The 16,421-nt window shown below is 47.5% G+C and overlaps 1 protein-coding gene across 2 annotated transcripts in view; it reads left to right on the top strand.

Moving 5' to 3' along the window:
• The window catches only part of NELL2 (neural EGFL like 2), a 360,426-nt gene that overhangs the window by 227,912 nt on the left and 116,093 nt on the right, over positions 1-16,421 (top strand). For both annotated transcript variants that reach the window (XM_056573979.1, XM_056573978.1), the window contains exon 10: positions 13,213-13,304. In XM_056573979.1, the coding sequence (XP_056429954.1) occupies positions 13,213-13,304 (92 nt within the window). The remainder of the gene's footprint in view (positions 1-13,212; positions 13,305-16,421) is intronic.

Here is a 16,421-nt window from a genome sequence, read left to right as displayed (position 1 = left end):
TAAGGATTGTACACAGTAGACACTTTGGGGGAGATTTATCAAAGGATTTAGAGGGTTTCTTTTGCTTACAAAAGTCGCACAAAAGGTTGCATGTGCGCGTAAGCAACTTTTTGTAAGACTTTTGTGGGTAAGCAAAAAATACCAATCAGCCCTACCTAAGCAGCCCTACTTTTGACAGCATTTTAAAAAGTGTAGTTGCAAATTTTTGTGCAACGTTTTTGCACAGCCCAGCTCCCCGGCATCTGCTCACATCTACCACCTGCCCGCAAACTCCCATCATGTTCTCATTGTAAGTGCATGCTGGGAGTTGTAGTCCTGCAGTTGCTAGCAGGTGGGTCATAGATGTGGGCGGGTGGCCGGGAAGCGGAGTGCGACTTTTTGCGCGCCTTTTCGCACGACTTTTCGTAAAGCTCCGCTCCCCAGCCACCCGCCTGCATCTACCACCCACCCGCTAGCTACTGCAGGACTACAACTCACAGCATGCCCTTACAGCTGTAAGCTTCGGCTCCACCATGCACTAACCTAGGAAGTCACACGCTGTGAGTACACAGCGTGTGAGCTGTGGGGACCCGTCACATCATCGCGCCGGCGCCCAGAAATCCCGTCCCCGCGGCCAGCATACAGTAAGTAAGAAGATTATGCTCAGGGCCCAGGGGATTTGAAGGACAGAATATGTGCCACTGTTGAGGGCACTATATTGTACAGGGGGAGGGGGGGGGGAGAGAGAGAGAGAAGGGAATTTTTAATGTGAGGGGCTGCAGGGCAAAGCACTGGGGGCACTATATGTGAAGAGCACATGACAGGGGGCCCCCCTGTGCTGTGCCCCTCACATATAATGCCCCCTGTGCTGTGCCCCTCACATATAATGCCCCCTGTGCCCCTCACATATAATGCCCCCTGTGCTGTGCCCCTCACATATAATGCCCCCTGTGCTGTGCCCCTCACATATAATGCCCCCTGTACCCCTCACATATAATGCCCCCTGTGCCCCTCACATATAATGCTCCCTGTGCTGTGCCCTTCACATATAATGCCCCCTGTGCCGTGCCCACACATGTAAATTATATGTGTGGGGGGAAAAGCACAGGGGGTATTATATGTGTGGGGCACAGCACAAGGGGTATTATATGTGTGGGGCACAGCACAGGGGGCATTATATGATATAATGCCCCCTGTGCTGTGCCCCACACATATAATACCCCCTGTGCTGTGCCCCACACGTATAATACCCCCTGTGCTGTGCCCCACACATATAATTTATTTGTGTGGGCACGGCACAGGGGGCATTATATGTGAGGGGCACAGCACAGGGGGCATTATATGTGAGGGGCACAGCACAGGGGGCATTATATGTGAGGGGCACAGCACAGGGGGCATTATATGTGAGGGGCACAGCACAGGGGGCATTATATGTGAGGGGCACAGCACAGGGGGCATTATATGATATAATGCCCCCTGTGCTGTGCCCCACACATAATTCCCCCTGTGCTGTGCCCCACACATATAATGCCCCCTGTGCTGTGCCCCACACATATAATGCCCCCTGTGCTGTGCCCCACACATATAATGCCCCCTGTGCTGTGCCCCACACATATAATGCACCCTGTGCTGTGCCCCACACATAATGTCCCCTGTGCTGTTCCCCTCACATATAATGCCCGTGCTGTGCCCCACACATATAATGCCCCTTGTTCTGTGCCCATCACATATAATGCCCCCTGTGCTGTGCCCCACACATATAATGCCCCCTGTGCTGTGCCCCTCACAAATAATGCCCCCATCATGCACCCCTCATATATAATGCCCCCATCCTGTGCCCCTCATATATAATGCGCCATCATGCGCCCCTCACATATAATGCCCCCTGTCCTGTGCCCCTCACACATAATGCTCCTGTCATGTGCCCCAAACATATAATGCCCCCTGTTATGTGCCCCTCACATATAATGCCCCCTGACTGGACAGGACAGGGGGCATTATATGTGAGGGGCAAAGAACGGGGCATTATATGTGAGGGGCGCATGATGGGGGCATTATATGTGAGGGGCAAAGAACGGGGGCATTATATGTGAGGGGCAAAGAACGGGGGCATTATATGTGAAGGGCACAGCACAGGGGGCATTATATGTTTGGGGCATATGACAGGAGCATTATATGTGAGGGGCACAGCATGGGGGGCATTATATGTGAGGGGAATAGCACAGGAGGCATTATATGTGAGGGGAACAGCACAGGGGACATTATATGTGAGGGGCACAGCACGGGGGGCATTATATGTGAGGGGCACAGCACAGGGGGCATTATATGTGAGGGACGCATGATGGGGGCATTATATGTGAGGGGCAAAGAACGGGGAATTATATGTGAAGGGCACAGCACAGGGGGCAATATATGTTAGGGGCACAGGGCATTATTATGTGGGGGGAACAGGACGGGTCATAATTATTATATGTAGGGGCACAAGATGGGGCATTATTACTACATGTGAAGGCACAGAGTGTTCTGCATTTCAGAAGTATATTGTAGATCATGAGGAATTTCTGGGGCGGTACTTTTTTATGGGCCACAATACATTTGGGTATTTTATTCAGAGGGTGCACTGAACAGCAAGTTATATTCAGAGAGTGCAGTGTGTGGTAGTATTAAATTTAGAGGGTACAGTGTGTGGTAGTATTATATTCAGAGAGTGCAGTGTGTGGTAGTATTATATACAGAGGGTACAGTGTGTGGTAGTATTATATTCAGAGAGTGCAGTGTTTGGTAGTATTATATACAGAGGGCACAGTGTGGTAGTATTATATTCAGAGGGCACAGTGTGTGGTAGTATATTCAGAGAGTGCAGTGTGTGGTAGTATTATATACAGAGGGTACAGTGTGTGGTAGTATTATATTCAGAGAGTGCAGTGTTTGGTAGTATTAAATTTAGAGGGCACAGTGTGGTAGTATTATATTCAGAGGGCACAGTGTGTGGTAGTATATTCAGAGAGTGCAGTGTGTGGTAGTATTATATTCAGAGAGTGCAGTGTTTGCTAGTATTAAATTTAGAGGGCACAGGGTGTGATAGTTTTGTATTCAGAGGGCACAGTGTGTGGTAATATTATATTTAGATGGCGCAGTGTGTGGTAGTATTATATTCAGAGGGTACGGTGTGTGGCGGTATTATATTCAGAGGGTACAGTGTGTTGTTTATTCAGGGGGTACAGTGTGTCAGAATTATATTCCGAAGGTATGTGCCAGTATTATATTCGAAGAATACAGTGTCTGGCAGTATTATAATAATTATTGTTTTCATATAGAGGATCAGAATCCGCTGACATAGTGAGGAGACATCTGGGCATCAAGTTCTGCAGAAAGAACATTTAGCTGGACCCGGCGGTATGTACATCTGAATTAGATAAGGGAAGACTGTAGAGAAGACGTCACCTGTAGTCACTGATATCATTCTGTGTGTCCCATCAGAGCTGGAGTCACTGAAGAAGTTCTGCAGTAATGATGGGTGAAACAACAACTCCCAGCATCCCCTCACCACTGCTTAGGTCATACTGGGAGCTGTAGTTTTAAATTGTAAAAACTTCTTTAGCGCTTTCCCATTCTGTGGCAATTGGTATATTTGATTATTATTCTGACATGTGAACACGGCCTAAGAGTCTTAAACAAGGTTAGGACTGTATGATACATTTAATAATATTGTAAGTTCCGTAAGCAACACCTTGTTTTCTGTCCGCCAACACAAAATACTCTAATAGTGCCCCTCCCGAGACTCGACTCTGGATCCGCCCCTGCGCTAACCCCCAAATACTACCCTGGTACCCATCACCACAGGGGTGTCAGGAAGAGCAACAGGCCCGGAGCATCAAAAATGGCATTCCTGGGACTAGGTGGTAACAGGCTGATGTTATGTAGGCTGAGGAGGGCCAGTAACAATGGTCCTCGCCCACCCTGGTAACATCAGGCTGTTGCTGCTTGGTTGGTATCTGGCTGAGAATGAAAACAGGGGCAACCCTATAAGTTTATTTTTTTTAAATATTTAATTATTTATGAAAAAATGTGGGGTTCCCCATATCTTCATTCTCAGCCAGATACCATCAAGCAGCAACAGCCTGATGTTACTAAGGTGGGCGAGGACCATTGTTACTGACCCTCCCAAGCCTAAATAACGCCAGCCTGTTACCGCCTAGGCCCAGGAGCGCCATTTTTGATGCTCCGTGCCTGTTGGTACCAGCTCTTCCCAGCACCCCTGTGGCGGTGGGTATCAGGGTAATAATTGGGGGTTTGCTCTAGCTGTTTTTGGGGCTAATGCTAGGCCCCGGCTTCCATTATTAAGCCTGTAAAATAATTGAAAAAAAAAACACGTTTATAAGACTTTTATTTTAAAAAACACTCCCCGACAAGCCCTCAGTAACCATTTTATTAATATTAAACAAAACAAAAAATGCTGCTCAGCGTAGTCCACCAAATCTGAAGTAGTCCACAGGATACACGGATCTGAAATGAGAAGAGAAAAAACAAACAAACAAACAAACAAAAAATGGGTTAGTACATTTAGGGTGAAAAAAGTGGTAGAAAAAATTTAATGATCACACACACACACACATATATTTATATACTGTATTTTTCGCTCCATAAGACGCACTTTTTCTCCCCCAAAAGTGGGAAGGAAATGTATGTGCGTCTTATGGAGCGAATGTGTGTGCCGAAGTGCAGGGGCGGAGAGCAGATCCTGGCTTGCGGCATGGAGGAGGACATACCAAGGCCGATACCTGCTGCAGTGTGGCGGTCAAATGCCCCGTTCTGCCCCTGCCCTGTTCTGCTGTCCGCATCGCCGTTCTGCCGTCCGCATCTCCGTTCTGCCATCACCATCATGGTGTCCTATGGAGGAACATGTGACACACACGTCACTCCACCTCCTCCCCTGCGCCCGGCGTAACGCTATGGAGGAAGGAGGAGTGTCCTGTATGTCACATGCTCCTCCATAGGATGCTGACGGCAGAACGGGGATGTGTACTGCAGAATGGGGCAGCGGAGCGGCAACCGCAGTGGAGCAACTACTGTGGGGGCACTGTCTACAAGGGGGGGCCTGCTGTTTACAAGGGTGCACTGTCTACAAGGGGGGGCCTGCTGTTTACAAGGGGGCACTGTCTACAAGGGGGGGCCTGCTGTTTACAAGGGGCACTGTCTACAAGGGGGGCCTGCTGTTCACAAGGGGGCACTGTCTATAAGGGGGGGCTGATTTTTACAAGGGGGCACTGTCTACAAGGGGGGGCCTGCTGTTTTTTTTTCTTGTTCTCCTCCTTTAAAACCTAGGTGCGTCTTATGGTCAGGTGTGTCTTATAGTGCGAAAAATACGGTATATATATATATATATATTGCAAATTTTTTTTCACAGCTGCGACTTGAGGTGGGGTTACATAGTGGTGTTCTGAGGTCATTTATTGTTTTTTACTTGTGTCCTAAAAAAATTGTATTCAAAAGTGATTTATTGTTTTTTGCTTATGCGAGTCAAATTTACCACCCCCCTGTGATAGTATGATAAATATGTCCCACATAAGCAAAAAAAAAAAATGACTACAGAACTCGCTAACCAAAGCAAAAATGATAAATGTCCTTCTTTGACTACATATTGTAACACTGAATATATGTCTCTGTCATATATAAGAGAAAAAAATTAATTATATTGTGCAGTTTTTGTAAGATCTCCTCTATTGAAAAGTATAGCTGACTGTTATTTTCCACATAGAGGGAAAAAAACGTATACCAACGCATACTGACTAAAAGCATGCCAGCTCATTATACCATCTTTAGGCTAAGTTTCCACTTGGTTTTTTTTCTGGTAGTTTTTGGAATACTGCCACTGCAGTTTTTGAGCCAAAGCCAGAAGTGTATTCAAAAGGAATAGGACCTATAAAGGAAGAACTAATACTTCTCCTCCCTTATGGATCCACTTCTGACTTTGGCTCAAAAACTGATGGAACTGATGGAAACCTAGCTGTCACGATTCGGCTTACAGGTTGTGGATCCACTGTGTCAGCGAGGGATTGGCGTGGACCGTGCTGGTGGACCGGTTCTAAGAGGCTACTGGTGTTCACCAGAGCCCGCCGCAAAGCGGGATGGTCTTGCTGCGGCAGTAGCAACCAGGTCGTATCCACTAGCAACGGCTCAACCTCGCTGACTGCTGAGAAGGCGTGGGACAGAAGGACTAGGCAGAGGCAAGGTCAGACGTAGCAGAAGGTCGGGGCAGACGGCAAGGTTCGTAGTCAAGATGGATAGCAGGAGTTCAGGTAACACAGGCTTTGGACAACACTAAACGCTTTCACTGGCACAAGGCAACAAGATCCGGCAAGGGAGTGCAGGGGAAGTGATGTGATATAGCCAGGGAGCAGGTGGAAGCCAATTAAGCTAATTGGGCCAGGCACCAATCATTGGTGCACTGGCCCTTTAAGTCTCAGAGAGCTGGCGCGCGCGCCCTAGAGAGCGGAGCCGCGCACGCCAGCACATGACAGCCGGGGACCGGGACGGGTAAGTGACTTGGGATGCGATTCGCGAGCGGGCGCGTCCCGCTGTGCGAATCGCATCCCTGCCGGCAATGTCAGTGCAGCGCTCCCGGTCAGCGGGTCTGACCGGGGCACTGCAGGGAGAGAGACGCCGTGAGCGCTCCGGGGAGGAGCAGGGACCCGGAGCGCTCGGCGTAACAGTACCCCCCCCCCCTTAGGTCTCCCCCTTTCTTTGTCCGGCAACTGCTTCCCATGGGATGAGGACACCGGGAGTGATTGAAGGGTTTCCTCAAAGGCAGGCCGTACAGCAGGAGTGGGAATGGGGAGGGAGGGCAGGGGGTGAAGCATGGCACGGGACAGGGTGTCACCAGGACGGGGGCCATGAGGAGGCAAGGCACAGTCCAGGTAAGCCTTGGGGGGACCAGGTGTACGAGGAGGCACTGAGGCTTGCCTGACGGGACTGGGAGGGGGGGAGAGGCATTTCTTATGGCAAGAAGAGTCCCAGTTCTTGATCTCCCTGGTGGTCCAGTCAAGGGTGGGAGAATGAAGCTGGAGCCATGGCAGACCGAGGAGGACCTCAGAGGTGCAGTTGGGAAGGACGAAGAATTCAATCATTTCGTGATGGGGTCCAATGCACATTAAGAGGGGTTTTGTGCGGTAACGCACGGTGCAATCCAATCTAACTCCGTTGACCGCGGAAATGTAGAGCGGCTTGACGAGACGGGTCACCGGGATGCAGAATTTATTCACCAAAGACTCCAAAATAAAATTCCCAGAGGCACCAGAGTCCAAGCAGGCCACGGCTGAGAGGGAGTAGTTGGGTGAAGGAGAAATCCGCACGGGCACCGTGAGACGTGGAGAAGCAGACTTTGAACCAAGAGACGCCACACCCACGTGAGCTGGGTGCGTGCGTGCGTTTCCTAGACGTGGAGGACGAATAGGGCAATCCACCAAGAAATGCTCGGTACTGGCACAGTACAGACAAAGATTTTCTTCCCTACGGCGATTCCTCTCTTCCTGGGTCAGGCGAGACCGATCCACTTGCATGGCCTCCTCGGCGGGAGGCCCAGGCGTAGATTGCAAAGAATACTGTGGGAGAGGTGCCCAGAGATCTAAGTCTTTTTCCTGGCGGAGCTCCTGATTTCTCTCAGAAAAACGCATGTCAATGCGGGTGGCCAAATGGATAAGTTCTTGCAGGTTGGCAGGAATCTCTCGTGCGGCCAGCACATCCTTGATGCTACTGGATAAGCCTTTTTTAAAGGTCGCGCAGAGAGCCTCGTTATTCCATGATAATTCGGAAGCAAGAGTACGAAATTGGATGGCGTACTCGCCCACTGAAGAATTACCCTGGACCAGGTTCAGCAGGGCAGTCTCGGCAGAAGAAGCTCGGGCTGGTTCCTCGAAGACACTACGGACTTCAGCGAAGAAGGACTGGACTGTGGCTGTGGCAGGATCATTGCGGTCCCAGAGCGGTGTGGCCCAAGACAAGGCCTTTCCTGAAAGAAGGCTCACTACGAACGCCACCTTAGACCGTTCTGTAGGAAACAAGTCCGACAACATCTCCATATGCAGGGAACATTGAGACAGAAATCCACGGCAGAGTCTAGAGTCCCCATCAAATTTGTCTGGCAGGGACAAGCGGAGGCTAGGAGCGGCCACTCGCTGCAGAGGAGGAGGTGGCGGTTGCTGCTGTAGCAGAGGCAGAAGTTGCTGTAACGTGGCGGTCAACTGCGACAGCTGCTGTCCTTGTTGGGCAATTTGCTGCGATTGCTGAGCGACCACCGTGGTAAGGTCAGCGAGACTTGGCAGCGGCACCTCAGCGGGATCCATGGCCGGATCTACTGTCACGATTCGGCTTACAGGTTGTGGATCCACTGTGTCAGCGAGGGATTGGCGTGGACCGTGCTAAGAGGCTACTGGTGTTCACCAGAGCCCGCCGCAAAGCGCGATGGTCTTGCTGCGGCAGTAGCAACCAGGTCGTATCCACTAGCAACGGCTCAACCTCGCTGACTGCTGAGAAGGCGTGGGACAGAAGGACTAGGCAGAGGCAAGGTCAGACGTAGCAGAAGGTCGGGGCAGGCGGCAAGGTTCGTAGTCAAGATGGATAGCAGGAGTTCAGGTAACACAGGCTTTGGACAACACTAAACGCTTTCACTGGCACAAGGCAACAAGATCCGGCAAGGGAGTGCAGGGGAAGTGATGTGATATAGCCAGGGAGCAGGTGGAAGCCAATTAAGCTAATTGGGCCAGGCACCAATCATTGGTGCACTGGCCCTTTAAGTCTCAGAGAGCTGGCGCACGCGCGCCCTAGAGAGCGGAGCCGCGCGCGCCAGCACATGACAGCCGGGGACCGGGACGGGTAAGTGACTTGGGATGCGATTCGCGAGCGGGCGCGTCCCGCTGTGCGAATCGCATCCCCGCCGGCAATGTCAGTGCAGCGCTCCCGGTCAGCGGGTCTGACCGGGGCGCTGCAGGGAGAGAGATGCCGTGAGCGCTCCGGGGAGGAGCAGGGACCCGGAGCGCTCGGCGTAACACTAGCCTTATAGTTTGGTGAGGTGGCTCATTTCAATTTCCTGAACAGAGTCACCTCCTTATCTTAAGCAGACTCAAAAACATGGTCAGTGGTGTTATCCAGTCTGCTTAAAGTAAAGTTTACATCCCGAATGAATTTACTAGGTGACTCAGTTCAGGCAATTGAAATGAATGGCGCCCGCTTCTCCCTGCTACCATATACATCAGCAGACAATTTTCAGCAGGATGTGGGCAGATAAGTCTAGCGGAGAGTATACTGGATGTGAACCTTACCTTACTCTATTAGAAACCCATATTATAGTAAGAAAGCAGCAAGAGGGGGAGGACATATAAATTGGCGGGGTTTTGTGGGGGAAAGGGAGCAACGCAAAGATTGCAGGGATTAATAAATGGGGTAAAATGGCCGTTAGGGGTAACATGCCTACTGAAGGGACCTAAGAGGTCTTGAAAGTATGCAATCTATATCCTCTCAGTTACCCATAAAGGTATAATCGCTACTCCACTTATCTTCCATAACAAAGAAAAAACTGAATCTGCTGCCTGTACATTGATTGCTGCAGCTTCACAAGGGGCGCTCTATACATCCACAGTCCACACTCCCTATATCACTGTGTATACACTTCCTAAATCACTGTATATACACTACATATATCTCTATATACACTCTCTCTATCACTATATTACACTCCCTGTATCACTATATATATATATATATATATATATATATATATATATACATACACATTCCCAATATCACTATATATACACTCCCAGTATCACTATATATACACACTTCCCATATTACTATATACACTCCCTATGTCACTCTATACACTCTCTATGTCACTATATACACTCCCTATATCATTACAGAGGTGGCTCTAGACTTTGTGAGGCCTTAGGGGAAACTTGAACATGAGGCCCTGCATCATTTTCTGTAGAGTTCCCATAGTGAGATAGTTGCGCTGTCACCAATCACCAATAATACCAGTATACAAGGAGGAATATTGGGGAGATTTACCAAAACCTGTCTAGAGGAAAAGTTGCTGAGATGCCCATAGCAACCAATCAGATCGCTTCTTTCATTTTTGAAAAGGCCTTTGAAAAATTAAAGAAGTGATCTAATTGGTTGCTATGGGCAACTCAGCAACTTTTCCTCCGGACAGGTTTTGATAAATCTCCCCAATATTCCTCCTTGTATACTGGTATTTGATAAATAGGTTTTAACCCCCCCCCCCCCCCCATCACTATACATTATCATTATACCGTTGCTTACCAGATACTGTGCACTGACCAATACTACCAATAATACCAGTTGACGAGGAGGAATATTATCACCATACATATTACCATCATTCTGTTACTGACCAAATCCTGTATACTGAGACCAATATTACCAATAATACCAGTATTTAAGGAGGAATATTATCACCATACATATTACTATCATACTGTTACTGACCAAATCCTTTATATTGAGACCAATATTACCAATACATCCAGTATACAAGGAGGAATATTATCACCATACATATTACTATCATACTGTTACTGACAAAATCCTGTATACTGAGAACAATATTATCAATAAAAATACTGGTATACAAGGAAGAATATTATCACCATACATATGACTGTCATACTGTTACTGACCAAATCCTGTACTGAGACCAATAACACCACAATAGCTACCTATTGGTGTTATTGGTCTCAGTACAGGATTTGGTCAGTAACAGTATAACTGACCTTTTCTGATTGGAGTCGTTCACTTCTCCTTTTCTTCTCTGTCTGGCTCAGATCGCCATGATAACTTCTCCCAGCCAAAACTAGTCTCTGCAGAATCTGCCAAACAAACATTTTAGGTTCCTCTCTATAGCACCATGCCCACCTCTTTACAAACTCCCCATGTGTATTGTCCCATGTACTGTGACATCATTACTGTGATTTCACTGGGCATATTAAAGGGCTGTCACGCCCCCTCCCATAGACATGAATGGAGGAGGCATGGCGTGATGTCACGAGGGAGCATGGGAACAAAGAAGTTTCCGAGACTGGGGACGTAGCCCCGCATAAAATTTGGGTGCTGCACAAAGATCGCAAGGGGTCCCAGCGGCAGGCCCCTGGTGATCAGACATCTTATCCCCTATCCTATGAACAGGGGATAAAATGTAGTTGGCCGGAATACCCTTTTAACCCTGTACTGTGACATCACTGTATATTAACCCTGTACTCACTGTGACTCACAGTTAATACACACAGTGACATCACAGTACATGGTTTTTATACACGTCACAGTACAGGGTTAATGTGCACAGTGATATCACAGTACAGGTATAATGCACACAGTGGCCCTCATTTACTATTGCAAACCTGACATGTCTTGTCGGGTTGTGCGCCAGAAATTCTGTCTGCGCCAGAATTTGCACCAGAATTGAAAAAACCCCAACTAACTCTCCATTTTGCTTCGAAAACCCGAAAAATGGGAGCTGCTGTCGGGAAAAGGGGGCATGGTCACCAAAAAGGGGCGTGTTCCCGACATTTTCACAAAATCCCAACATATTTACTAAGGTTTCCACAGAAAATGTGGTGGATTTGAGCTGAGGAAAACCCTACAGATCAGAGCATGTGTGAAAAAAGCAAAATCTAGGGAAAGTGAAAAATGTAGGGAAACCTTAGTAAATACCGTGGAAAATAAATTGTATTTAGAATTGGAATTAAAACCCACAAAGAAACCTTCACTCCACTCTTAGTGAATAAGGGCCAGTGATGTCACAGTACAGGGATAATACACACAGTGACATCACAGTACAGGGATAATACACACAGTGACATCACAGTACATTGTTAATCTATACAATGATATCACAATACAGGATCAAGCACGCTGATGTACTGTGGGGGTAGAATAATGGAGCTGAGCGTGGTGGTGAGGGCACAGGCTGCTGAACACTGGATCCATGTGAAACAGGCAGGCAGCAGCCATGGACAGCATGATGAAGCTGAGGGCCAGCACTCCTCTCTCCACTGCAGAGGGGCTCAGCGGTGGCTTTTCTATTAGGCCATTAAGGCCATTGCCTTTGGCTGATCAGAAGTGCAAGCGCTGATCTTGTACTTGCGAACGGATTGGGGCCAGTGCAAGGCCTTAGGCGGTGGCCTAATAGAAGATCTGCCTCTGACTATATACACTCCCCATATTACGATGTACACTGCCCATATCACAATATACACTCCCGATATCACTATATACACTCCCTATATACAAACTCCTAAATACACTGCTCAAAAAGATAAAGGGAACACTTATGTAACTCCAAGTCAATCACACTTCTGTGAAATCACACTGTCCACTCAGGAAGCAACACTGATTGACAATCAATTTCACATGCTGTTGTGCAAATGGAACAGACAACAGGTGGAAATTATAGGGAATTAGCAAGACACCCCCAATAAAGGAGGGGTTCTGCAGCTGGTGACCACAGACAACTTCTCAGTTCCTATGCTCCTGGCGTATGTTTTGGTCACTTTTGAATGCTGGTGGTGCTTTCACTCTAGTAATAGCATAAGACAGAGTCTACAACCCACACAAGTAGCTCAGGTAGTCCAGCTCATCCAGTATGGCACATCAATGCGAACTGTGGCAAGATGGTTTGCTGTGTCTGTCAGCGTAGTGTCCAGAGCATGGAGGCGTTACCAGGAGACAGGCCAGTACATCAGGAGACGGAGAAGGCCATAGGAGGGCAACAACCCAGCAACAGGACCGCTACCTCTGCCTTTGTGTAAGGAGGAGCACTTCCTAGAGCCCTGCAAAATGGTTGGATTTTGCCAAAAAATTGTTGGGTTTTGCCACTGATGGCATGCCAATGGCTCCAGGGGTGTAATAGGCAACATGTGAACTGTCAGCTCTTGCAGCAGCTCTTTTGAAAGCAGTAAAAGGATCTGAGTGACTTTTACAGAAAAAAAAACTGAGATGACTAGATGAATGGGTAAGGTCATTTTAAAAATGACAGGTCTTGTGGGATATGCTTTTTATGCAATGGTTAAAAAAATGCTCCAAAGTGGGACAATGATAAACCAATAACAGGCACAACTTTCCAAATAAAAACATTGCCTTTATATGATTTGCTTTTTATTCACTGTTTATAGTTTTGGTTTGCATTGACCAGACTCTACTTCTTTTCTTATTTAACAGCCGTATGTGTATACCAAGGCCAACTGTATTTTGAAGCAGAGAACCAAGCCGTCTATTCTAGTTCTGGAGCATGCACACTGCTCCAATGCAAGGTAAACATATGTTTTTATTTTGTTTTGTGTAGAAAATGTAAAACTATATAAGGAGCGACAGATTGTATTCCTATGCATTGTCTTCCTTCTCCTTCCTCTGTTGTTTATCATCTCCACAGAATTGTATTTTTTTTTTTTACTGGGATAAATAAGGCCATTATGAGATGAAGCAGTAAGGTGCATAACACGTCGGAATAATGGCGTCTATATTTAAAAGCTGCTTTACCATCCACCTGTTCATTGCTTTGAAGCAATCTGAAGTTATCAGATGTAAATGTTTATTGTAACTCAGAAATAATATCATGTAGGCAAACACCTGTACCAGTCTAGGCGTAAAGAACATCTATAAAGCTATCTAAGAAACTAAGCAAAGCTATAAAGGACAAATGCAAACAACAATAAAACAATACAAGTACTCAATGTTCTATGGGTCTGTGATAAATAACATGCATGCTCCCTAAGTGAATGGGGTTGTGTTGCAGCCTGCAAATGGCCACGACTGTGAAGCAACAATTGCCCGCTATCCATCCAGAATTTATTCCTGGATGATATCACTTGTGGGTCCCAATGCAACCTCTCTTCTCTTATTTGATGTATCACAAATAAAGGGGTTCTGTCAGCTGTATTTGCTACTAAAAGATGCAGACACCATTGGATAGCTGTTAAAGGAAATCTGTCATCAGAATCACCCGCACTAAACCTGTTACACAGGCTTGTAGTGCGGGTGATCCTGATTAAAACGCTCCTTACCTGGTTAAAAATGGTTCAGCGGTTCTTCAGATATCTATATCTTTAGTTTTCTGTTATTCCCTGGCTTGGGACTCAGTGGGAGGTGTTATCATCTGGGACTCGGCCACACGTCATTCTAGCTGGGCGGAGCTGCCGCCCTGCTCATGAATATTCATGAACTTATCCTCGTAGTCTAACTCCTTCTTCTAGGTCTGGTGGGGAGGGCCGCGCATGAGGATAAGGTCATGAATATTCATGAGCCGGGCGGCAGCTCCGCCCAGCTAGAATGACGTGTGGCCGAGTCCCAGATGATAACACCTTCCACTGAGTCCCAAGCCAGGGAATAACAGAAAATAAAAAATATAGATATCTGAAGAACCGCTGAACCATTTTTAACCAGGTAAGAAGCGCTTTAATCAGGATCACCCGCACAACAAGCCTGTGTAACAGGTTTAGTGCAGGTGATTCTGATGACAGATTTCCTTTAACCCCTTAAGAACTCAGCCCATTTTGGCCTTAAGGACTCAGACAATTACATTTTTACGCTTTTATTTTTTCCTCTTCGCCTTCTAAAAATCATAACTCTTTTATATTTTCATCCACAGACTAGTATGAGGGCTTGTTTTTTGCGTGACCAGTTGTCCTTTGTAATGACATAACTCATTATATCATAAAATGTGTGGCGCAACCAAAAAACACTATTTTTGTTGGGAAATTAAAACGAAAAACGCAATTTTGCTAATTTTGGAAGGTTTCGTTTTCACGCCGTACCATTTATGGTAAAAATGACGTGTGTTCTTTATTCTGAGGGTCAATACAATTAAAATGATGCCCATTATTACATACTTTTCTATTATTGTTGCGCTTAAAAAAAATCACAAACTTTTTAACCAAATTAGTAGGTGTCACGATTCAGTTGGCTGGAGGTGGATCCTCTGTGCCAGAGAGGGATTGGCGTGGACCGTGTTGGTGGACCGGTTCTAAGTTGCTACTGGTATTCACCAGAGCCCGCCGCAAAGCGGGATGGTCTTGCAGCGGCGGTAGCAACCAGGTCGTATCCACCAGCAACGGCTCAACCTCTCTGACTGCTGAAGATAGGCGCGGTACGAGGGAGTAGACAAGAGCAAGGTCGGACGTAGCAGAAGGTCAGGGCAGGCAGCAAGGATCGTAGTCAGGGGCAACGGCAGGAGGTCTGGAACACAGGCTAGGAACACACAAGGAAACGCTTTCACTGGCACAATGGCAACAAGATCCGGCGAGGGAGTGCAGGGGAAGTGAGGTATAAGTAGGGAGTGCACAGGTGAGAATACTGATTAGGCCTGCTGCGCCAATCAGTGGCGCAGCGGGCCTTTAAATGGCAGAGACCCGGCGCGCGCGCGCCCTAAGGAGCGGGGCCGCGCGCGCCGGGACAACACAGACGGGGAACGGGTCAGGTACGGGAGCCGAGATGCGCATCGCGAGCGGGCGCGTCCCGCATCGCGAATCGCATCCCGGCTGGGAGTAATATCGCAGCGCACCCGGTCAGCAGGTCTGACCGGGGTGCTGCGAATGAGAGAACGCTGCGAGCGCTCCGGGGAGGAGCGGGGACCCGGAGCGCTCGGCGTAACAGTAGGTTTATAATCCCTTTATTTTGATGACCTCTAACTTTTTTATTTTTCCGTATAAGCGGCGGTATGAGGGCTCATTTTTTGCTCCATGATCTGTACTTTTAATAAATTTTTTCTAATTTTTTTTAAAATAAAATGTATTAAAAAAGTAGGAATTTTGGACTTTTTTTTTCCGTTCACGCCGTTCACCGTACGGGATCATTAACATAAAATTTTAATAGTTTGGACATTTACGCACGCGGCGATACCAAATATGTCTATAAAAAAAAATTACGCTTTTTGGGGGTAAAATAGGAAAAAACGGACGTTTTACTTTTTTATTGGGGGAGGGGATTTTTCACTTTTTTTTTACTTTTACTTTTACATTTTTTTACATTTTTTTTTACACTTGAATAGTCCCCATAGGGGACTATTCATAGCAATACCATGATTGCTAATACTCATCTGTTCTATGTATAGGACATAGAACAGATCAGTGTTATCGGCGATCTTCTGCTCTGGTCTGCTCAATCACAGACCAGAGCAGGAGACGCCGGGAGCCGGACGGAGGAAGGAGAGGGGACCTCTGTGCGGCGTTCTGAATGATCGAATCCCAGCAGCAGCGCTGCGGGCGATCCGATCATTCATTCAAATCGCGCACTGCCGCAGATGCTGGGATCTGTATTGATCCCGGCACCTGAGGGGTTAATGGCGGACGCCCGGGAGATCGTGGGCGTCGGCCATTGCCGGCGGGTCCCTGGCTGCGATCAGCAGCCGGGATCAGCCGCGCATGACACGGGCA

Source organism: Hyla sarda, chromosome 4, assembly GCF_029499605.1.
Source record: "Hyla sarda isolate aHylSar1 chromosome 4, aHylSar1.hap1, whole genome shotgun sequence".
Lineage (NCBI taxonomy): Eukaryota > Metazoa > Chordata > Amphibia > Anura > Hylidae > Hyla > Hyla sarda.
The sequence above is the reverse complement of the archived record's forward strand: the minus strand, read 5'-3'. Positions and strand labels throughout refer to the sequence as shown.